We start from the raw sequence: 25,645 nt of genomic DNA, 5'->3' as shown, positions 1-25,645 counted from the left end.
TGTGAAATGGAGTTTACAAAACCAAGCATTCTGTACACATGTTCTCATTCACAAAAATCTCAATTCAAAATCATTATTTTTTAATTAGTTGTGTACTGCAACAGATGCTGACAAAGTATATTACAATCTTTATTTGAAGTCATCAGTGGTGTTACAAATTACTGTAGCGTGCCATAGTTGGGTTAAAAGTTATGTAACAGAACAGTACTTTCAAACTGATGGAAAAAGTGTAATAGAATTTTGTTAGCATGTATTGCAGTATATAAACACAAATGAAAAAATGAATGTATGCATAATTATAAGGTTAGGTTGCAAGTACCAAATGTATTTTGTACACTGGTTTTATATTAAGCCAGTTAAATTTTAATATTTCAAAACTCTAATCTAATTTTTGTTTAAATTACCCTTGTTCATAGTATACATAATGCTTTTAAGGCAGAACATTACATTATTTGAATTTGGTGTAGTTACAGAAGCTTTCACAACACCAATGTGGGTGTATAAATTTTTTTTCTAGTGATTTGGTATATCTTGTGTGCTCTGTAGTGCTATTGATAAGTCCCTCTGTCTTCTGTCCATTCTTTGCAATTTTCCAAATTCCTTATTTATCTATCCAGAGAAACCTCAGTACTAATATCCTAGGTGGGTCAGCATTCCGTCAGCAATAATTTACTGTACTTAAATATAATACAAGGTGTAGGCTCTTTCAATTAAACCTTCTTAAATTCTCACAATAACTCTACTTTACTCTAGTACCAATTTTAAAAGAATGGTACATACTTGTTTTTACCAAATACCTGATGCTACACATAGCTATCTTACTGACAAACATTTCAATCTCGGAAAAAAAGAAAAGAGGTCAATATAAATCTTACTTTTATACCTAAAAATATATCAGCTTAGTTACCCCCATAAATACATACGACCAGCTATTATTTTACATATCTAAAAATTATAAATAATTATTGTTATTTAAGTATTAAATCAGAACATAAAACCTATTTTGAAATGAGATTAACATCTTCACTGCCAAACTGAACTCTTTCACTGAATAGAGGTATTACAGATACATTACTACAAATAAATTTCTTGAAAGTCATGAGTCAAAAAATGAAGTATATGGTAGTGATAAGGCCAAATATGGTAGTGATATGACATCATCATGTCCATATATGGGCATAGCACTTTTTTTTTTGTCACATAAAGTTTGATAGTGTAGACAAAGCTTTAGTATCATAGCCGTTGGCAGTGAATATGTTAATCCTCTACGCACATGAACAAGGCCTGCCCAATCCATGTCTATGGTAACCAGACCCAGCCATTAGCTAAATCAACATCTACAAATTACCTATGCATGGGTAAATGTTAACAGTGTACATAAAGGGAAGACAGCCAAGCCAGTAAACATGACCTATACACAAAGATAGAATAATTGAAACCTTTGGTCTCAACACAAGCCTTTACAATGCTAGCTACAGACTTAATAATATCAACTACTGTATACTGCTACATATATAAAGAAAATCACCATTTCAAGAGAGGTTTAGAATACCAACCATTGTACAATTTTCTATTTCAAATAATATACTGCTAAATTTACCTATTAAACAATATGTACTTATGACCATATATATAAAATACAACAAAAACAAACTCTCATTGGCCAACAGAAAAGGATCCTCTCTATCTGTTTTGGTTATAGTTAACAGTGTGTTGTCTACTCTATCAAACTAGTTTGACAAAAAAAAATGTGAAAAATATGACATCATCGTGTCCATATATGGGCACATCACTTTTTTTGTCACATAAACTTTGATAGTGTAGACAGAGCTTAAGAAACGTGTATAATATATTCACTTTCCCTCCAAACTATCAATCATCTCTCTGATTTTTAACAGAATTCCTAAAAACTGAAACTTTGAGAAATTAGATCACATGGCCTGAAACTGAAACTTTTCCGGGAGCTTTTCACGCACAACAACCGCTAATAACAGGCTTAAAATTATTAAAATATACAGCTTAGAAGAACACATCCAATAGTGTACAACGTACCAATATATAACTTAACTAACTATATTTCATTTTAATAACTAACAGACATTCAAATTATTTATACAACCACTTTCCATTACATTATGTTTCTGTTCATCTGTCATCTGTTTTACACCAATTATACATTTTCTTATTAAATAATAATTTTTTTATGGTTTTTATAAAAATATTCGATCTTTATTAACCTATCTTGCTGAAAGCTTAAACTTTTGTAATATATAAACAATTTCAGGTAATAAAAACAAACCATGGGACAATTTTAGGAAAACTGGCATTAACATTATAATGAACATGAATTTAAATAAAATATTTTTCTTCTGAATTTGTCATCACTTAAAACATATTATTTGCAAATACATATAGATGAAATCATAATCAATATTATTTAATTAATATCAATAAATGAAAAAAAAGTTATGTCCAATTTATATACTTTTATTATACAACACGTTTGTTTAATGTATGCTTGACGTATGATAAGCCAGTGAGGTGAAAAAAGATACATAAAATGTACAAACACGATTTTAGTAAGATTATAAAAGGTAAATTATTATTGAAGAAATTGAGTGAAGGAATATAAAATGTTAGAAGTTAGCTTTTACTTTGTAACGGTAGCACAACACAACAATACACGAAACAAACTGTGGATACATATAAGGTAATGTATTCGTCGGTTTAATCTCAGTTTAAAAACACAACTGAGCATATGTATGATATGTTATAACACAGTTGGTGAACTTTCCATGCTGTCGTGCATCCATCACAAATTCAAAAGCTCCATATTATCTGGGGATCTGTTTAAGTTTGTTACTTTGCTTTGTGTTAATACAAAGTGCAACATATCTACTTATCACTGTCAGTTCTAAATCGATTCCCCATAACTTGCCGGGTAAAGACCGACGTGACCGTGTATACGACCTTTACACCAACCCTGCTCATCTTCGTCTTCTAACTTTATGATAATATCACCTGTAAATAAATACAAGAAGTACAATAGTATATATAGGCCTATGTACAGTATAGAATTTATTATATACAGGTATCTACTATATACGGAAATATCATGTTGAAACAACATTTCTCGTCAGATCACCAAAGTTAAGCAATATTGGGCCTGGTGGAACTTAGATGAGAGACCATCTGGGATATCTCGTGCTGTATTTAAAGTGGTATGGCGTAATAGTAAGGGGATCAGACTAGCATGTGAAAGGCATGGGTTCGAATCATATTGAGTCATATTGATTGTATGCTTGGGTAAGATAATTGAATAACAGTAATGGGATGTTAAGACATAATATACTATAAATAGAATAAGATATTTCTCAAAAATTATAATGCAATAAATTTATCTTTTTATTAAAAATAAACTTAAATCATATCAATATTAATAAAAAATCATTGAAATTTGAAAGCTCATAATTATTTCACATGTACTTGAATCAAATATTTATAAAGTTATGTTATTACAGTATTCATTCACAGGTTATTTATAATTCATAAATGGCAATGTTGTTTATAAACTCATTCTGTCATATTTGCCGTAATCTCATTCCTCAAAAGATATCAAAAGACAAAATATTAATTCTACAATTTAAACATAAACTTGGTCTAAAGCTTTGTCTACACTATCAAACTAGTTTGATGTGCCCATATATGGTAGTGATATGACATCGTGTCCATATATGGGCACATCACATTTGGTCGTCACATAAAGTTTGATAGTGTAGACAGAGCTTAACATAAAATCTTGGTGGTTAACCTGATTACCATTGACCTAGATTCAGTCCTGTCACAGACACAGAGGTCAGATTTGTGAATGTGTTAAAATTACAAAAAAGGCATACCTTGATTGAATGTAAGTTCGTCCGATTCAGCTCCTGTGTAATCATACAGCGCCCTCACCTGAATTCCTTCTCCATTCATCTCATCGTGATCTTCATGATCTTCATCATCGAATGGATTTCCTCCATCAGGATCAGAACTAGCATAAAGAAAAAAAAACAAAAAAAAACAAATTAGTTAATTAATCATCAACTCAAGATTTTACAAGAATAAAATTATGATTTGTTTTTAGATTTTTGGCACAAATGCCGAACTAGAACAACTCATACTTGTTTATTACTTCCAGACATGTTTAATTAAACATGATTAAACTACCGTACACAGTTTTCATTGTTCAAGGTAGTAAATTGATAGTATTAAGTGTAGCGTAAATTGAGATGTGTAAGGCTCTTAATATTTATGAGGAAATGCAAAATGGAAACGTTTGTATGAAGTTACAAGGATAATGAATAATGCAATATGGTATATTCTTTATTTTATAAACATTTGGGTGGCAATGTTGTGTAGTTTCTACCAGAAATTTCCAAAACAATTAATTAATATCGTTGTGTTAACAGTTTTATTGTGTACATTATAAACAAGTACAAATTACATTCAAAAGTGTTGTGTAATTTCATTTATCTTGGTTTTAACAGGGTATATTGAGCCTGTATCAAATAACAAAGGTACTTAAACTTACATAGACATTTTAAGATTGTGGTCTCAAATTAGAATAATTTCTTAAACTAATTTGCATTTATCTGAACACAGGCCACATTCTTGGAGTGATTCAACAACTGGTGGGGGGTTGGATGTTGGGGGAGAGATTCTTAAATTATTTAACCTTTTTTCGGTATTACATTAAGCATGTTTTCCACTAGGCATATACATTCGCGTGAATCAAACATTCTTGAATGTGATTTGTTGCACATTTTTCATGTCACGAAAAGTTTATGAAAATTTAAAGAATGGAATAAATTCGCCTAGTGGAAAACCAGCTTTAGTGCTGTTTTCCATATCATATTATTGTCCTATGAAAGCTTATACAATTAATGAATAGGGCTACAAGAAATATATAAGAACATGTGGTGTTCACGTGCACAGCTAAAATTCAAAATTTGAAATGTACATTAAATAACATGACAGAACAGGAAGTGTTGAAAATTCAAAACAGATAATGTATGACAATGGTAATACTAGGGAATATTGAGATGCTCTCCACAGACAGAGTTTTGTATTATTTATTATATACTGGGTGACCTCTTCAGTCAAAGACTGGTCTCCCAGAGGGCCCAGTTATGATCAGTGGCTGTGTGTGTACTAGTACACCGGGGTAACCCCCTACTCGTCTCGAAAGAAGTACTAGATTCTTTAAAGTGCACATGAGCTACTGTAGATGTGTACACTGGACCATACGGTTTATAGTCCTTATCCGAGAAGACTTGTTCTTCCACCAGAATCATTTAACATGGTATTTGAAGTTTAAATTGCACCTTTGTGAATCTTACCCATAATTATTGTAGGCCGATGGATCCTGGTCGCCAGAATATCCCGATTGAGTACTGAAAAACAAAATCCATTATAATAAAATAAATATAAAAAAATAATCAGATTAATATGACTAAAGAGGATGTGACATAATAAATATATAACGATATAATATAAAATTATCATAAGCAAATCATATGACTATATAGATGTCAAAATCACAAGACCTATTCTAAAAGTAACCTTTTGCTATAAAATATGAATTTAATGTTTTAATCTAGTTGTGTATTTACAAACTCGGTTTACAGACAAGTATGCATTGTGTTTACTGGAGTACATTGTAACTTCTTCTATAGTAAATATTAATAAATCAATTCAATATACTTATTGAATTATTTATGAGTGTACAAGTATACAATATTTGTTATCCAAGGATTTTCACTTGTTTCCCCTATACTACTCCAATTACAGTTACATAATGATTATTATGATGAAATAGTCTTTCTAACAGCAAATATTTGATTGTTATAGTTAGTCATTTTATTACAATCTGTATATATTACGTAAAAGCTAATAAAAAGTAATATTAAATATCAATTTCCCACAACCAATGACATCACTGCAACCATGTTTATAATGTTTACGTTATTTATCCACAAAAAGCACACAATGAACACAGCAAATCAAGAGTTAAGCATAGAAAGTAATAATAATATAATATGCATGATTGACACTGCAAAAATGTAAATAACACACTTGTTAAACTAATAATCTCAAAATACAGTAGAACCCCTATATTGGGACACTTTCCTACAGTGTAACAAACGAACAAGGAATGTATTTTATAACACTACAGCCACCCCTATTCAAGGGAACATTTCTATTAAGGGGACACTTTGCTGTGTCCTGATAGGAGTTCTACTGTAATCTGAAAAGCATAGAAAGTAATAATTAATAATATAATAATATGCTTGATTGACACTTCAAAAATGTAAATAACACACTTGTTAAACTACCAATATACTGGTTAGTAATCTCAAAAGACAGTAGAACCCCTATATTGGGACAACACTATTAAGGGACACTTTTCTACAGTGTAAAACGAACAAGAAAGGAGCCTACAGCTACCCCTAGCGACATCCCTATTAAGGGACACTTTTCTACGGTGTAAACGAACAAGGAAGGCGCCTACAGCTACCCCTAGCGACATCCCTATTAAGGGACACTTTTCTACGATGTAAAACGAACAAGAAAGGAGCCTACAGCTACCCCTAGCGACATCCCTATTAAGGAGACACTTTGCTGGGTCCTGAAGGTGTCCACTTAATAGGGGTTCTACTGTATTCTGAAAATATATACAGATACAATTGAACCCCTCCCTCCATTGGGACAAACCTATTAAAGGGACACTTCCCATTAAAATGAACAAGAAGCTATATGTTTTTAATACTACAGCCAACCCATATTTAAGGGACCCCACTATTAAGGGGACACTTTGTCAGGTCCTGAAGGTGTCTCTTTATAAGGGTTCTACTATAATCTGAAAATATATGCAAATACGGTAAAACCCGTTATATACGGTTCTACTGTATTCAGAAAACTCAAAACAGAATACTTGTATGTATTAAGAAAAGAATGTCAGTATATAAATAGTACCTGAATGTTATTAATGTTACTTTGTCAAGTATTCACATTTAATTCAAATACTTGACATTTAGAATAAATCTATTACACTTATAAACAAAGTTTCAGTGAAATAGATAAAAAAGCAGGGCGATAGAAGAGGGTTTATACTCTTATTCAATCAATTAAACAAAATCTTTTGCACAATAATGAATATACGGTACTGCAATACCCATGCCATATCTAGTTTCAATGAATTGAATAAAATTTACATTGAACTGTATTATTATCGGTCTGTAGCCAAGGAAGTCTTGGTTTTGAATATATAATTATTTTTGGCTGAATTTAAAATTTGAAAAAGCACCACAATAGAATTATTTTTTAAAATAGATGTGTTAATATGACTTAAATGATTGTTTTCAATATACTTTGACAATGATGTAATAGTATTGAATAAGATAAAAGTTATTGAGGTAGGTATACCGTATACGTTTCCATTATCATTTCATAATTGAAATAATAAGCAACCAGATTAAACTAAAGTCTGCATGACATCTGATGGGATTGAGAAAAATTCGGTCAACATTCTGAAAACCAGGGCTAGCTTAACTTTACTGAAATGTGCATTTCAAAATGAAAGAATTAGCGGGAAAAAGAAAGGCCTTGTTTGCAAAAGTTATCGATTTTCTGTGTCCAGTTTTGAGATTTGACTGTATTTTGTAAGATGTTGCTATACTCAGTACAACATCCAATTCTAGATCTAACTTTACCAGTGCGCAATCCTAAAATCAAAACCTCCGCCACATATAGCTTGATTAAAGAATGATGATACAAGTAAAATGGCCGTGCTAATATAATGGATTAGTTAACCTGCACTCATGATAACCAACCAACAATGAAAAAAAACAAAGCGACAGACGACACAGCATGTAACACACCGACTCACCTGTATGAAGTGTAAACCTGATTTTCTACTTCCCCATTATTCCTATATATTGGTGCAATGAATGAATTTCATGATCAATTTACAATGACAATAAGATATAAAATAAACAATAATGAAGATACAAACAGTGGCAGTACCAGCTGATAAGGGCAAAGCTTGACCTCTGACATATAACCCCCTTTAAAGTGATTTTGATCAGCCCATACCCCTTTTTTTTGGAAAATCTCTCACGAGGAATATACAGCTGGGAATGCCACTGTTTGAGAAAAGTAAATGAAAAACACCTAAATGAAAAAGCTCAAGAAAAACACAAAAGAAAGTAAATAAATATCAAATGATCATTTGTAAATGTTTCTAAGAAAAATTCAGCAAAAGCGAGAGTTGACTACCTAGCTGATGATAATTGTAGCTATTCAAACTACTCGTTTGAATACCTAAGCTACTACTAAATTGTTAAATACCTCTACATGCTTTTCTTTTCTTTATACTTGCATTTCTGGAATATTTACATACTGATAAATTCATAAGTAACATATAATATATTCCGCATTAACATTTTTCTAAACTAATTTTGCTTTTATACTCATGAGAAATGATTTTCTATTAAAATCAGAGAAATATCTGATGGAACCAAGGCAATCTAACAACAGGACACTGAGCTCGCCTTGCCAAGATAGGAACTCGTAACAGTTCTTTGATCTTATGTGTGGCTGCGAAAAATACCAACAGTACTGCAATATGTACATATTCTCAGTGGTGTGCAGTGTCTGTTAATGGGCGTGGAACTGATCGTGTCGCAGCCTCAGATAAACCCTTTGATATCCAGAGCTCAGCATTATGTGGTTAGATTGCCTTGATGGAACTAACTAAATTAAAATTAACTAAGCTTCTAATCAAATTCTATATTTATTCATTTTTTAATAGCAAGCAATAATTTTGATTGCTTTACTGGACGAATAAGCATCCAGCCTTATTCCAACAAAGCACTCAGTAGTCAATATGGGATATTATATTTATGAAAAGTTGTGATTTATGAGTTGAACAATTCTTGTATAAATAGTATTTGAACTGGATGCTTAAAAAATTGTTTCAAATTTAAAAAGGAAAGCTCATTCACGTCAGTACTGTAAACTAAGAAAATAAACACCACCAATTTATTCTACAGTAGAACCCCTCCTTTGGGACATCCCTATTCTGGGGACGTTCCTTTCAGGCATCCGAAAAATGTCCCCTTAATAGGGGTTCTCCTGTAGTAAGTTGTAATAGAAGAATGAGGCACTCTTTCAATACCAGACACTCGGGGGCTAGAACAAAATGTTACTTTTCTGAAGAGTCCATTCAAAATAGATTTAAATTGTATATTGCAAAATGTTCTTGTTAGTTATCCTTTAAAAAATGTTTATGAGTTTACTTTTAGAATTTTGCCATTCTGGTTGCCAGTATCTTGGTATTATAATGCAAATAATAATTCATTTAAGGTTATTAAGTAATGTTAGAAATACTGGCTGTTTTTATTTTATTTTTTACAAAACATATTATTGTGTACTTTTGTACTATCTAAGTAGCCTCTGTAATAAATATCTTAATTTTTGAAAAATTACCTCAAATAATTTGGAACTTTTTAGACCAAAGAAAAGTCTGATTTTGGGAGAGTGTATATCAAATAAAGCAAAATGAAATGGAAAAACTATATAGCTTCTATTTGTTTTGTAAAGCTAGTAAGATATAGCCAGAGGAATCAAATGAAATAGTATAAATTGTCTAAAAATAAAGCATGCAAAAAAAGAAAGAAAAGAAAAACCATTATACTATGTGAATATTACACTCACTCTACAGAATCATAGGGGTTAAAGGTCACCCTCTGCCTATAGACGCCAGTAAATCTGTGATAAATATTTAAAAGGTTCTCAGAGCTATAAGCTCTTGTTAGTAACCAACACAGAAGAATTCATAGATATGTATTTACATATGTTATGCTACAGTGTTATTTTTGTTAAAGCAGTATAAAATTTGTTTTTTAAATGCAAACAGCATATTTTTCATTCAACAATGATAAATATCAAACAATGTTTGCATATTAAATAATTTCTTTCTCTGAAGTCTTATTTGTTTAGAAAATAAATTATTTTAATAGCACACATATGCAAATAAAATCTATAATTGCATATACTGATAGGTATAGCAATATTAATACACAGTTACCAAGAAATTAATATTTAAAAATGATGAGCAATAATATAATATGGTGTTAACACATTCAACTATGGTAGAATATTTTCTTTAGGACACCCCTATTATACCAGATGTTCCTTAATAGGGGTTTATTGTGTAATGAAACTAAACAATATGTTGGCAAAAAAATTACTCTAATTTTGCATTTTCTTAATAATTAACAATACAGCTATACTTCATAAAAAAAGGAAATATATAAAAACATTTTTCTCTATTCATAAGAAAGCTGTAATTGCAGAAAACAAAATTCTAAATTATGGTTATTCTAGAAATGCATTGCAATATTTAAATTTATAGATTTCTGTTTCAAACTAAAACATAGAAAGTAAATTATCAGGGGAAAAAATCAATTTATGGAAAATTGTGTTTTTTTCTTCGTTTTTTGCTGCAGCTATGAAGTCAAATATACCTTTTATGTAGTTTCTTTTTATACCTAAAATTATTTAAACAATAATTACAACAAACTTAAATAAAACATGAACAAGAATTATTTCTCATACATTTATATATTTTAAATATCAAACAAAAGAAGTCTTTATTCATTTATGGTCAATGGTTTTGAGGGAGTTTTTGAGCAGGGCTTTATAAATCACTAATATTGTTTCTTCTAAATTGAATTTATTTATTTCAACAATGTTTTACGAGGGTGGTCCGTCCAGCCGAAGCTGATCATTAGGGACCTCAGAACAATACAGTTTGACTAGACGACACTTGGCCACTAACTTCTACAATACAGTAACAATCAAAACCAAACAAAAGTACTAACAAAATACAAGAAAGTAGACAAACAATTAATAAATTATAAAAACACCAAATAGACTTATAAACAACAACAAAAACTAATTATTGAAAAAAGATTAACATTAACATTCTCAAAAACAAAATACGTAAGCGAAAATGAAACAAAAACAAACCTAACTGATGACTATTTAAAACAAAGTAAACTCAACAAACGACTCAATAACTCAGATTAAAAACAAATAATTAACTAAAAAAACAAACAAAAGAATGGTTAATAAACAAATGTAAACAAAACAAATGAAAGTTAAGTAAAATGACAAACCTGCTCATCGTGTTATAATCTTGATTTGAATACTCTGATGTCGATCGGTACGAGGATATTGCCACGCCCTTATCTCCGACCCCGCTCACGTTTCCTTTCGATTTCTTTGAAGTGATCGCTCGTGATAAATCTTCAGAATATTCCTATTGAAATGGTTTTGTTACAACATTTTTCTCAATTTTATTAATTTGTAATTTAATTTTCAGTTATGCATCCTAGTACATGTATTGTAATTGTGTTGAAAAATGTTTTTTATTTAATTTCATTTTCAGTTATGCATCCCAGTACATGTATTGTAAATGTGTTGAAAAACGTTTTTAAATTAATTTCATTTTTTGTATACTGTTACAAAGTTTACGATTATTTAGAGAATTTGATAAGGAAATGAATATATCTTATTCAATTACATTTAGATCAAACTAATACTATTATTAATGTTCTGAAATGTTGTTTAACAGTATAGGTTTTAAATTATTGCTAGTTTTCACACAAAATGTGTGAAATTCAATACAAATTATTAAGTAGCCCGTTATTCAAGCAACAAGATTACCTCAAATGTAGGCCAGTTCATGGGCATGCCCGATCCGTTTGTGTTCTTCCACCATTTGAGATCCTTGTCCGAGTCAGCATTTTGTACCGTTGTAACAAAGTTTGAATAAACTTGAGTAAATCTACAAAAAGATAAAATAACATTTTTGTTATAAATACATAAGTTTATAAATTTACTGTTAAACATCTGCGATATTAATCAAATGTCAAAGTTCACATTAGATCAAAATATAAACTAAAAGAAAAATGCAGAGCACAAACAATGATGGTAGGTACGATATTTTAAATTACACTGTATAGTTCATTAATTAATGAGTATCTTAAATTATTAAGTACATGGCTTAATCTAATACTAGCACATCTAGAAGTTTGAAGACCCATACAGGTTTGTGCCTACTAGGGTAAAGGTCAATTTACACAGATGAGCAGAAAAAGCGGAAAAACCGCGTAGCAGAAACCGCCCATCCGCTCCGAGTTGTGTGTAAATGATCATAAGGAATAACATGATTCTAATTTCTATAGTCTTATTGCTGTTCTTACCGCTCATCTATGTAAATTGGCCTTAAGTGTAAAATATCACATGTACCTAGCTATAACAACACAAGGTCTAGTGGTCTGGTTGATAACAAAATATTATATTAAGGACCGAGTTATGAGTGTGTGACAAGTTTCTTTTATCGTTTTTTACTTACTATTCTTTATTCTAATTTCCTTTCATTGTTATCTGTATTTGCGATCTAATTCAAAGTTCCTGAACTGTATTAACATAGAATAGGCTTATACAAGTCACAATATGCACCTTGCCTTTTGTTATTTTGATATTGCAAATAGTTTAAATAGTTTAAACATTATACGCAATACAATAATATATTGTTACTTAGAAAATGTACTATTTAAAGTTTAAAAATAATAATCACTATGTCAGTGAGAATACTTATTGCCTGAGTAATAGTATAAAATATGCAGAACTGCATCCTGATATAAAATATTTAAATAGTTTAAACATGATACGTAATACAATTATATCTTTTTGTTAGAAAATGTACTGTTTAATGGTAAAGTTTAAAAATAATAATCACTATGTCAGTGTCAATACTTATTGCCTGGTAAAAATATATAAAATATGCAGAACTGCATCCTATCCTAATATAAAAGTTCTTCTTTATCACAAGAATTTAAAAACACATAATACAATTGGAAAGTTTATCAAACAAGATAATTGTATATATTTTATATAGTACAATAGTATATGTCCCATTTATGTTTCTAAGAAAGTGGATTTGTTTCAAAACAGATACTGTAATGTAATTTATAATATCAGATAGCTTTTTGCTGATGCTTTATTTTGTGAAAGATCAAGTATTTGGAAATAATCACTATGTAGAACTGCATCATAAAATAACTTGTTTAAATGCTACAGTTTTCCTCACAGAATTTTGAATGCAACAGAAAATAATATTGAAAAATATAAGATCTGTATGTACATGTCCAATTTCTGTTTCTGGGAAAATGGATTTATTTTTAATACAGTACAAATTAGAAATCTTACTTTGGGAAATTCCTATCAAGGGACACAGCATTTTCCTGTAAAACAAACAAGGGCAAAGGGTTTTAACACTATACAGTCAACCACTATTCAAGAGTACAACCCTCTTACATTTTAATAATAATAATAATATTTATTCGGCAAAAGTTAATAAAGTACATTTTACAATTCATCTTGCCAGGAGCAAGTAATAGGCATGAGCCCAAACAGAAAACTGCTCTTACTCCATTTTGTGGGGACACTGTAGGGGTATAAGATAACATAATAAGCTTACTGTTGATTTTGTGAAAGATCAAGTACTTGGTGTAGCTGTAGCAGTGTTTCCTTAAAGAAATCCAGTCGTTTTTGTTCAAACTGTTGCGTCTTGTCAAAATGCATATTCATGTCTTCCATATAACGTGCGTTCATTCCCGTGATGTCTTCCAGTGCCTTCGTGTATTTATCTTTGGTTTTCTCGCATTCATGTCTACACTTCTCAACCTTGTCTTGTAGTTTTTTCACCTGAAAAGTATTTTAGAGTAAAATTGTATTGTTATATTACAGTATTTAACTAAGAGAAAAAGAAATAATTATGTTTTATTTCCAAAAACATGAAAAACGAATGGGCTTTCGGATAACTATTTTATGTAAATAAAGTTATGGTTTTATTAGGTAAATAATTTTTTTCAGATTAATTTTGAATAATGAATGTGACATTAAAATATGGCATATTAATAAACAAGGTGGACAATATTTTTAATCTTTAAACAGTAGAGATAAGAATATGAAAAATTTTTTTAATAATCAAGACTTCTGCTAGAGATACCCATACTAATATTAATTTAATTATATGTATTATTATCAATTATTGTATTTGGGCCAGTGGAATGAATACTATTTTCACAATGAGAGTTTTGTTAATAATGTTTTAGCACAGCGTAACCAATGGAAACATGTTGTATGCACTGTGCAGCAGGAAATTGATGATACATTCGATTGTAACTGTTCTCACTGTATAGCTAGACAGGTGAAATGTATTGAAGGTCAGACGTGTTTCAATTTTTTAACATCAACAATGATCTCATATCTGTTTAATGCTTTGTTTATATAATAGTTTGAAATGAAACTCATAAAACATCATTATAAAGTTGAATGAAATCATTATGATTGAATTACAATAATCATCAATAATGGTTAGCAGTGGTGCAGCATACTGTACATTGCCACTTGTGCGTTTCATGGGAAAGTGTCCTCTTAATTGGGATGTTCGTGAATAGGATGTTCGTGAATAGGGATGTCCCAAGGGAGGGGTTCACTGGGTGTAATAAACATAGGCCATGACCCGTAGTTTTACAACATCAACCAATTACAGAGAATTCTGCTTTCTATTATTATAATATTTTATTATACGCAAAATAAACATTAAACTAAATCTGATATAATCATTGCGCTATCGAAAGAGAGTTGTTAAATTATCATGTGTTTACAAAATTTGTAATGAACGAGCTGCTGGCACCAGAAAACCGAATCATCCATGAATCTAGAATAGCAGCTCACGAAAACTGGCACTGGATAACAGTTTGCATATTATTAACATGATTTGCATAGAGTTCTATGTCACAACACAATACCAAAGGACCGGTGTGTACCCTGCAAATTTGCTGGTTAACTCCAGCCTCCGAGGAACTCTGCTCGATTCAGACAAACAAACCAAAATATACTATAAAAACATGTGCATAAGATTTCTCTACTTTCTGTATCTTTCCAAAATAATCTTTTGTCGGTTTAGGCTCTAATAAATTCCTATCTAAACCTACTTAGGTGAATGATACTATGTTGAGTGGGTTTTAACATTTAAAATATTAATCTTTGATGCTAAGTCCTAAATTACGAATGACTTGAAGTGGCTTAGCGGAAAGACAAATGTCACTTGATGTCAGGTATACATCCATTTAGTGAAAAAAGTCAATTTATCTATGCCTCTGTCCAACATAGGAATTAACATTGTTACGTAGGTAGTCTTTAATGTATTTAATAATGGATATATTCATAAATATGTGTGTACTGTTATTTTTCAATGTGAATGCTTTACGTACAGTAGTAAACTAATAATAATTTATATATATATATTGCGAAAATGCCATAAAATTTAACGCCACAAGATATTAACATTTTATGTAACATAAAATATTAATTTCATAAAGTTAAAAGTTAGCTTAATTATAAGATGTACAGTATTGTCCACCAAAAACTGGAAAAATTAAGATAAATAAAAATCAGCCTTTGATAGGCTGATTTGGAGTTTCAATAAAGTTATTCACTTCCATAGAAAAACAAACACAAATGATTTCATTTATAAAATATACAGTTTTACTTCAGGACCCACACACCTTTAATAGGGATGTTCGCTGATTAAGGGTTAGCTGTAGTGTATAATATTCCTCCTTGTTTCAATTTTGGAGTTTCAATAAAGTTATTCACTTCCATAAAAAAACAAACAAAAACTAGAATTTAATTCGTCACTTTGACGAATTATAGGTGATCATTTTTATCATTTTACTGAAATTAATTTTTTTTAAACATGCACGTACGTTAACATACGATCGGAAAATGTTGATGTATGCCATCCTATTATATATGCTTATAGTGCTGAGTTGTGCCTATATGCCATATACAATATGTACAGTATATACTGTATATCTATATACAGTGTAGCATAGGTGAAATTACGGGACACACATGTTCTAATTTTTTGGCATGATGACGTTATCAAACTAAACTTTAAGATGACAATTTCGAAAGATAATTAATTGAGCAAAAAAATATAAGATTTGGAAAAAAATTTGGCACGTAGAAGCGCTGTGCGCGCTCTTTGAATTGTGTATAACTTTGACGAAAAATATGAAAAAAACTACTTTTTCACTTCAACTGGCCATATGTTAACGTCACAACATCCGATAGGCTTAATTTTTATATGAATTAATATCTACATTTCATCAGCTTTCATAATAAATTATAATCATCAAGGTAACCTTCAATTCTGAAGAGCTGTAAGATATTCAAATTTACTGCGAAGGTGAAATTACACGGCCTACGTTATTCAAGTTTTTACGCGTGATGACGTCATTAAAATGAAGATAGTGTCAACTCATGATAAAGATAATTAATTAAGCAAGCACATACTGAAAGTTGTGCGAAATTCGAGCACACATAACCAAGATGCGCTCTGTTGAATGTGATAATCTACACAAAAAGATAACAAATCCTAATTTTTAAATTCAAGTGGCCATTTGATGACGTCAAAACATTTTGTACGTAAAATGTGTACATGAATTCATATCTACAACTCAATGGCTTCCAGAATAAGTTAAAAAAATCGGGGGTCATCTTGCATTCTGAAGAATTATTTTCATTTTAAAAAAGACATATTTTTCACCATTTTCAGAACTTTTGTAAAATTAATGTGCGCATTTTGTCATTTTTAACGTGCTCGTATAGCGTTATTTTAAGTCGGAACTGACTCAAATTTGGTGAATGTACTAAGGATGGTGAGTAGAATGAGATTTGTAAAAAAAATTCATATTTTTACGCTTTTTAAGTATCGCACGCGCAAAAACGCATTTTTGCGCAGTAATTTTTTGAAACACGCAAATGGCCTAATTCATGCTCTAAATTGATCAAAACTTAATTTTGAGCGTTTTAAATTTTTAACGCGCGATATCACGCGCATGAACCTACGTGCGCGTGCGTTTTTATTTGCTAATATTTTACCCTTGATCTGAAGTTTACGTGTACTGAATTTCATTAATATGTGATAATGAATTATGGAGATATGATTGATAATGTGATTTCGGAAAATGGCGTATAAATGTCGTCACGGATGAGTGATCACGCTGGAAAGCTTATTAGGATTAAGTTATATTATTTGAAAGATATTCTGAAATTTTTGTAATCATTGACATTAAACTTTTTGAGATAATTGTTACACAAAATAGTGTACAGAAACAATAAAAAGAAAAAAAATAATAAAGATTTTATACAATAACAATAGGTGATCATTTTATTCTAAATGATCACCTAATAATGATTTCTTTTATAAAATATATGGTTAAACTTCAGGACCCACACAGCTTTAATAGGGATGTTCTATGAATAGGGGTTACCTGTAGTGTTAATATTTCCCCTTAATTCGCATCCTGGTAACGAGTTATTCTCATTAATGCAGAGCGGTCGACGCTATAAATCTATATCTACCAAAACAAATAGGTCATTAAACAGTTTTTTCCTGTTAGCCATTAGGACGTTCAATGACCAGTAATGTGTGATCAAAGTATGAATGGTCAATTTTGTATAGTTAACTTATTGTACATTTAATTATTTATTAACACTGAAACCAATCAATTTTCCATGTATTTCATGTATATTGGACAGAATAAAGTATTGTATTGTATTGTCCCAAATGAGTAGTACTACTGTAATTGTCACAAACCTGGTCAGGTGACATGTTGGTATCCTCAGCCGCATTCTTCTCTAGGTTTGATGCAGAGTGTTCTTGTTTACAAGCAACATGGTATGCTTTCTTAGTTTGTTGTACTCTATTGAAAAGCTTTGCCCAAGGCTTTTGTGCCTGAAAAAAAGGAATAGTACAATTATAGTGTTATACTTTATACATTACCAGTTTGGTTATCTTTGTTAACGCACCATGTAATAATAATAATATATACAGTAAACATGTTAGTTTCATATAGTTAATGAATGATTAAATTTATGATAAATCTATAATTTACTATATACTATATAAATATAAAAGATTATACTGTAGAAACTAGAAGCAAAGATAGTCATATTTCAAATACTACAAGTACAATTTCCGAAGAGCATGTGTTCGAATCCTTAAGGCCAACTCAGACAGCATCGTACGACGAACCATCTTGTCGGGAGAAGCATGTTCAAAGTTCACCCGACGACCTAAAAACTACCCCAATCAAGTCAAAACGCTTCGTCGGGCCTCGTCGTACGATGCTGTCAGAGTTGGCCTTTAGTAACCCCTTTTAAAAAAAATAATCAACATCTTTTTATTTTTACACATCTTATAAACACACTGTTATTTTTGTTATCATTTATAGTGAATTCATACTTTATAATCGGATGTACAGTACACAAATAATCTACATGTGACAGTGGAAAGTGGATAATAATAATATGAAACGCTCTCATATCTACTCAATTTTAGCTGCGTTATTATTTTTATCAAATTGTTTCCAGAATATGCGCTATATGATATAAATCTTTAAGCACAGATATTAACAAGTAATAATTTAAGCACTTTAGGTATTATAAATTGCGACTGCGGTTGTTGATGTTTGAGAGGATCACACTACCGTACGAGGCAGTGAACTCGAAGCGTTTTAAAGCTTTTTTAATTCTACTCTTCATCTTGACGAAGCAGCTATTCAGAATGAACAGGCTTAAAGCAAGGATAAACAAACAGCTTAGCGAAAACTTTAAACCTATTCATGACAAATTAAAGATGTAATGCTTTTTAATACTGTTTTCTAAATTTAGTATATTATTATTGTATATACAATGTAACCAATCTAATACTGTAGGAATCGGAGATATTTTAAAATTTTAAATTATTCCAATTTGCTGGTTGCACAGGACTTTACTATTCAGGGTTTTTGTTAAGGCTAAAAGGTACATCGATTTTTATGTGGCTATGTTTTTGTTTTGGTCTTTGTTTAGTCTAGGCCTAAGCTAGATGCTTCCTCTTAAAATTGCACGTACAAACATGGTCTTGACATGCAGGCCTTGTCTTTTGAAAATTATAGGTGTGCTACAAAATTTGATAGTAATATGACATCATTATGTCCATATATGGGCACATCACATTTTTTTATCAGATAAAGTTTGATAGTGTAGACAGAGCTTAGCATATTAAGGCATTTCCTAGGGGTTATTCTCCAAATCTTTTTGAAATAATTTACTGTTAGTTGACCTCAACCAAGATTATGTCCATATTGCCCAACATTACATTCAGCTTGTAAAGTAATCAATTTAAGAAATGGTTAATGTGAAGGATTTAGAGCTTGTTATTGATCTATATTGAATGTAAAAGTTAAATTACAATATACAGTATCTATGTACCAACGAGAAATTAAATTGAAATGTAATGTATAATAATATTTAATTAAATGCAGACAAAGAAATACAATAATAGACAATAGAAATAATAAGAATAGCTACAGTAGTTCAGATCTAATAAAGGCTTCGTCATCATTAAAGCCCAACATAATCAATGCAGATCCAATACAGTCGAACAACTTAGGGAATCAACTCCTTAAAAGAAGTGTCATCTGAATAGGGATTAACCTTTGACCACAGTGTATAGGTTTCACATACAGTATATTCATAGTGTCCTCTTAATGATTGATGGTGTGTGAAAGGAATCTATTGTACTGTAACATTATGCATACTTAATAAGTTCCATGAAATGAAACTAAACCATGATTTCTTTCTAGTCTTGTTATTAATATTAGGTCACATTCAGCAGCTACATCAAATATGATCATCAAATATGTAAAATATTTTGTTAAAGAGTGTGTGTGAGAAAACAATAAAATACAATAATAATAGTTCATTCTTATATAGATTATTACCCTGGTCATTTTTTTGGATCGAACCATGATCAGTAATCCAACATCCAAAACACTGCGCCACATGCTGACAAACTAATTACAGGGCATTTGACATTAAGTGTTATTATTAAATGGCTTATGAATAGTAGTCCTAATAGTGATACTGTGTTTTGATTCACAGTCATGATTTGAACCCACTACCCTCATATTGGTAAGCAAGACCACCCAGTTACTGTGCCACTACTTACTTTTCTAAAAGCTTCATCAGCTTCAATGCTTTACAATAAAATACAACAACTAATTACAGGGCATTTCACAGCCATGATTTGAACCCACCACCCTCATATTGGTAAGCAAGACCACCCAGCTATTGTGCCACTACTTACTTTTCTAAAAGCTTCATCAGCTTCAATGGTTTCCTTAAATCCGTTCATCATCTTTTTATGGTAGTTCTCCTTCTGCCATGCCTTGATGCTTTGCTGTACATCCTGTATTAGCTTACTTCCTATATCTAGATGTAGATCACACTTACGATCAGATTCCGTAAGAACCGCCTTCCACGCAGACTTTGTTGTACCATATTCCGGACCTAGAAAAAACAAATTTTGAAAGATAAAATATAGTTTATCCGCCTTGTGTTTACTTGAAAGGTTTATCACACTTATAATACGTATGTTTATTTTTAAACCGTTTATAAATTCATAAATAACTAATAAGGTTAAATAATAATAAATAATTAGTTGCAACACTATATATTAAACTCAAAGTTCAAAGTTTCAATCAATAACCAAATGGAAATTGAGCCATGGTTGGAAGACAGGCTTACAATGTAAAGTCTCAAAATATAGTGGATAGGTCTATAATAATTGACAAGTGTAATTTTACATGAAAATGACACCAAATTTGGGGGTGGGGTTCAGTTTTCGAAACAGAAAACAATGTGGAAAATATGCACATTTTCATTGCATACAGTAGAACCTTTCTTTAGGGGAAACTTTCCCGCAAACGAAGGGAAATATTACACAAACCAACAGTGGTGTTAGTAGCCTACTGTACGAGTGCTTGTTTACCTGGATTAAACAACAATAGCCCTTTCTGCTTGAAGAGCGAGATATAACTTCAAAAGTAAAAAATTTTCATTGAACACCCCTCTCCACAAATGGTATAGTCCATGAACTATGCCCTAAGGTGGGAGCCTCTCCACAAACACCATCATCATTTATGTATATATGTTTCAACACTATAGTACAACCCATCCTATTCAGGGGACATCACTATTTCTATTATTAAGGGGAAACTTTGTTGAGTACCAAAGGTGTCCCCTTAATAGGGGTTTTAATGTAATTTCATTCTATAAACCTCCTAATCAATTCAGTTTTACCAACCTTTTTCAATAAGATCACTCCATTTTTTAGACCAGTTACGTAAACTCTTTGCATATTTCTTTTCCAGTTCACTCCTCTCATTCAGCATCATAACTAGGTCATTACAAAGTCTGTGGCCATCATCTATCCTTTTTACCGTTCGCTTGTATTGTCCCAGTTCCCAGAAACTCTTTCCATCCTCAATTATTTGGTCCTCGTACCCTTGTTCTGACATCTTTTACTAGAATATAAAAATAGGAAAAAAATAGAAATTTGGGTTAAAATTACAATTCATATAAATTTCTTGGAAAAAAAATAAACACTATTGTAATAACTTGGTATTAAGGCCAATTTACACAGACGAGTGGTAACACTAAGCGGAACATTTTTTATTTTATGAAAATAAGGAAACAGAAACACTTTTGTTAATACACTTAAATTTTTATTAGTAAGTTACACAGTACTCTACTTGCTTAAGTACCACTGTATAAAATAACTGTAAGTGTTGTTGACCAGTTTTCTCCTTTTCCTGATGATATTACAAAACATTGTAATCCTGGATTTGCTAACATTAAATTTACAATTCACAACATAGAATGCATGCCAGTGGAGGATCCAGGACTAAAAATAGGAGGAGGGCCGCAGGAGGCGGGCCGCAGGAGGCGAGAAAAGCTGGTGTAGGCCGCCCATGGAGCAACTGCATGCTCACCATCCCTCAGCATTTTCAGGAACATTCACTAGATTGAGCTGTTCAATACCAGCATTGTAGCCATGCGTTAAAGCCATCAGGTCACACTCTAAAGCTTTCAGACCTGCTTTTTAATACTCTATAATCCTGTGTTATCTATACTTGCATAAAATGTCACTAGGAAGCTTTGAATTACAGAAGCAAATATTATCGTCCATTTTCAAGTACCATTTTATTCATTATGTAGAGTGTTCAATATGAAACTTTACTATAACATTAGTACGTTCATAATTCAGCTATGTACTGCGTTTATCATTAACTTAGAGTTATTAGTAGCTTTCTGTAACCTTGTTCAGATAAACACGCCCAATTTAGCCATTTACAACTTATTTAACCCCTCCTACAGTATTGCAGCCTATTCAGTGGACACCCCTATATTAATATTAAGGAAACGCTTACTTATGACGGGAAATGAATGTAATTAAAGCAATATCACCGACACACCTATTTAGGGGACACTCTTTTGTGTGGCACATTTGTAATTTGTTGTTGGGTCGTGAACTTGATTAAAATAACAGTAGGGGTCTAATTTACTACAGTCATTAAAGGTTCCTAAGTAGCGAGATTGCCATAAAATTTTAGTTTTTATATTTCAAATAATTTAGCCCTTGAACCTGCCTGCCTAAAAGAAGAAGAATAAGAAGAATTATAATTGACTGTACAGAAGCTATTGTTGTTTACTTTCTGGGTTGGTTCCATACTAATTACTACATTCTAATCATAAAATCATTACTATTGGTCCAAAGTACAAGTCAATGCCATAACTCTATTAAATTAAGATATAAAGTGCACAAGCAATCAAGTAGTACTAAACCTCTGTCTACACTATCAAACTAGTTTGACAAAAAAAATGTGATATGCCCAAAAATATAGATATGACATCATGTCCATACTGTATATGGGCATATCACATAAAGTTAGATAGTGTAGACAGAGCTTCCTATTTGAAATGACCTAAGGATCTACCAATTAATTTTTTCGATGGTCATCACCCAGACGTGGACCTAGAAACCACCAAAACTGTGTCGAGAAATAGAGCAAGAAAAAACAACTTTCTCGCATCACATGCGCACTATGAATTGACATAACCTTAAACTTCTTTGCAATAAAAATCTCCCTACTGCAGTGCATGTGAACATTTTCACAATTGTTTTTCTATGCTTCCTTTTTACACCTACAACATTTTTAGACAGGAAGATATCATCAGACGTTGTGTTGGATGTACTGTACTGTATAAGGTCATAAAAAAGCTGTTTACAGCAGGGTACATCTACGATAAACATTCACAATAGTGAAAAACATCTTTGGAAATGAGCTACACATTAATTATCACACAATTCAATTGTCCAGAAAAAAAACCATCAGCCAAATTCACATCCAAATTATGGCAAGATCATATGGATAATCCAGTTAAAATTAAATAGCTATAGTTTGATGTGAACGCCACTATTTATTAACATATTTTACTAATCAATTGAGAAATCGGTTATTCTATAGTATAACAACATTAAAATTGCAGCTGAAGACATTTGTACAAGCATTAAATATAAATCTTAAATTTGAATCTTTAATTAATTTAATAATTATAAATAATATAAAGTGTTTCGTTTATCACTATAGAAATCCAAAAATAAAACTTTATTCAGATTCTTTTTTTTCAATGATCAGTATTTAAATTACTAAATTACAGAACTTGGGAACTACATAATACTTCGTAATCATAGTCAACTAAAAACCAGCCAAATACCTGATAACAACTGACCCAGAACAAATAAAGAGAGATATTGTATTGTGAGTGCTTTTTCTATGCAATTTCTATTATCCAATTCTTGTCCTATCAGTCCACTCAACATACAGATTAAATACCTAAACACTATAAAAAAGATGTTAGTTCAGATTCAGTTCCTTCACATGTTCAGTTACATGTACCTGTAGAAAATAGTAAAATTATGTTGTATGTTTGTCATTACCATTTATATGGACTCAAGGAGTCACTGAATTTTGCAAGTCGTTCACAACACAATGCTTTTCCTACTGTGTAATCCAAATTAGATTAGCTAAAAATGTTTTTGCATTAAATTATCCATTCACATACCATATAGTTTGTTTGTTTTATTTATTTACCACACGCATTGTATACAAATAATGAATAGCGGAGGTAAAAAATGAATATATAGATAAAACAGTATGTGGTACATATAAAATAAGATTGAATTTCTAAAACGAGGATGCACTGTAACAGACGAGTATACAATGGCGGTTGCAGCAGCCACTTCGAGACATGAGGCACTTGCGCTACCTGTTTTACTGAAAAATACTATGGACTTGAACTACCAAGATGACAGGAAAAAGGCCACGCCAGATGGGCCCAATATTTCTACTAGTTCCCGACAAAAGGGGAACCGTTCGTGACGGGGTTTGCTATTGATATTTTTCATTGATTCAAAGGTAGGATCCCTTTAGCGATGGGCTTAGCATTCAGTATAGCTAAAATCCCTGGTAAAATTGTGCAATAAATCGTGACATTTTGACAATGGACAGGCCAGGAACAACTAACTTCACCCCTTCCTTTCCCATGCTTGCACTACTAGAACCATGAAAATATACCCCGTAAATGCGACACCTCAAAGTCACAAACCATCCGTCTCCCGGAGTTTATGTTGTGTTTTATTTTAATTAACTATAGAAGTCTGTAAAAAGTAATTATTAAACATTTTAATTTGGTTGTCAAAGAATGAACATGCATTGTCACTATCTCCTAAAACAATGGATCCTACTCCAACCAATATTTAAATAATATGCTTAGTTAGTACCCCCCCTCCCCAGATCCTGGTGGCTTGTAACTGTCATGGAAACATACAAAAAAGTAATTGCAAAATGAAAGAAGGAAGCGTAAAAGTAAAAACAAAATTCTGAAAAGTAAAAACAGATTGCACAATTAAAGAACAAAACGTACAATTAAAGAGCCTCGCAAACAATTCAAAACTACACAATTAAATTTATTCAGCAACAAATTTAGAACTACCTCCTCAAATTAAAAATTAGCCACCGCAACAAACTTAAAACTGTAATTATAAAGTGTAAACAACAAACATTTAAAAAAAAAAAGGATGCACTACAACTATCACATGCCACACAGACAGGCCTCGACTACTGTAGCCATCAAAATTATCACAACTTCAAATGTTGGAATATAGTATAAGGCGCCAAATAACCTTCGCTAGGCCTATACCAACCCACACAAACACAGTGATGTGTGAACCAAAAGAGACCTCCACGACCACAGGACTATGGTGCTGGCTTACTGTAGTGTTTACTGTAGGCTAGGCCTAGCCAGAGAGAGGCCTAGGCCTATACATCGTCGTCGACGACGACAAGCCTGTCCTTTTGGTAAAGCCTAACATCACACTTCTCACTAACCGACATCAACATTAAAATCATACCTAAATAATTCAGAATAAGAACTAAGATTATACCTTTTCGTTGCCGTCCAACACGTTTATAATGATGACAGTAAGCCACTATTATAGCGGAAATCAGACCCTGCGGTTTCACACAATATGGCTATCGCTATCTCTTTTTTTCGGCCTCCGCAT

General features: G+C 31.5%; 1 protein-coding gene across 2 annotated transcripts; it reads right to left on the bottom strand.

The window, feature by feature from the left end:
- Positions 1 to 83: 83 nt before the first annotated feature.
- Positions 84 to 25,645, bottom strand: LOC144847543 (protein kinase C and casein kinase substrate in neurons protein 1-like). 2 transcript variants are annotated; one of them, XM_078703956.1, is made up of 11 exons: positions 25,526 to 25,645; positions 21,323 to 21,542; positions 20,324 to 20,526; positions 17,789 to 17,926; positions 13,595 to 13,821; positions 11,776 to 11,896; positions 11,226 to 11,368; positions 7,931 to 7,972; positions 5,382 to 5,435; positions 3,897 to 4,033; positions 84 to 3,021 (listed from the first exon to the last, which is right to left on the bottom strand). In XM_078703956.1, exons 2-11 carry the CDS (start codon positions 21,534 to 21,536, stop codon positions 2,915 to 2,917), a joined length of 1,386 nt encoding a protein of 461 aa, XP_078560082.1. In that variant the 5' UTR covers positions 21,537 to 21,542; positions 25,526 to 25,645; the 3' UTR covers positions 84 to 2,914. The 2 variants fall into 2 exon arrangements, with proteins under 2 accessions (XP_078560082.1, XP_078560083.1); XM_078703957.1 differs by lacking the exon at positions 7,931 to 7,972.

The sequence above is a fragment of the Antedon bifida genome, chromosome 7 (genome assembly GCF_963402885.1).
Source record: "Antedon bifida chromosome 7, ecAntBifi1.1, whole genome shotgun sequence".
NCBI classification, from domain to species: Eukaryota; Metazoa; Echinodermata; class Crinoidea; order Comatulida; family Antedonidae; genus Antedon; species Antedon bifida.
Note: the sequence above shows the minus strand (reverse complement) of the source record. Positions and strands in the feature narration are given on the sequence as shown.

Excerpts from the sequence above, each read along its gene's own strand:
- LOC144847543 (XM_078703956.1), bottom strand. The coding sequence starts at position 21,536 with ATGTCAGAACAAGGGTACGAGGACCAAATAATTGAGGATGGAAAGAGT. Across the intron at positions 13,822-17,788 it reads CCAACATGTCACCTGACCAG|GTGAAAAAACTACAAGACAA; the intron begins GTTTGTGACAAT and ends AATACTTTTCAG. Across the intron at positions 11,897-13,594 it reads GATCTTTCACAAAATCAACA|ATTTACTCAAGTTTATTCAA; the intron begins GTAAGCTTATTA and ends ATCTTTTTGTAG.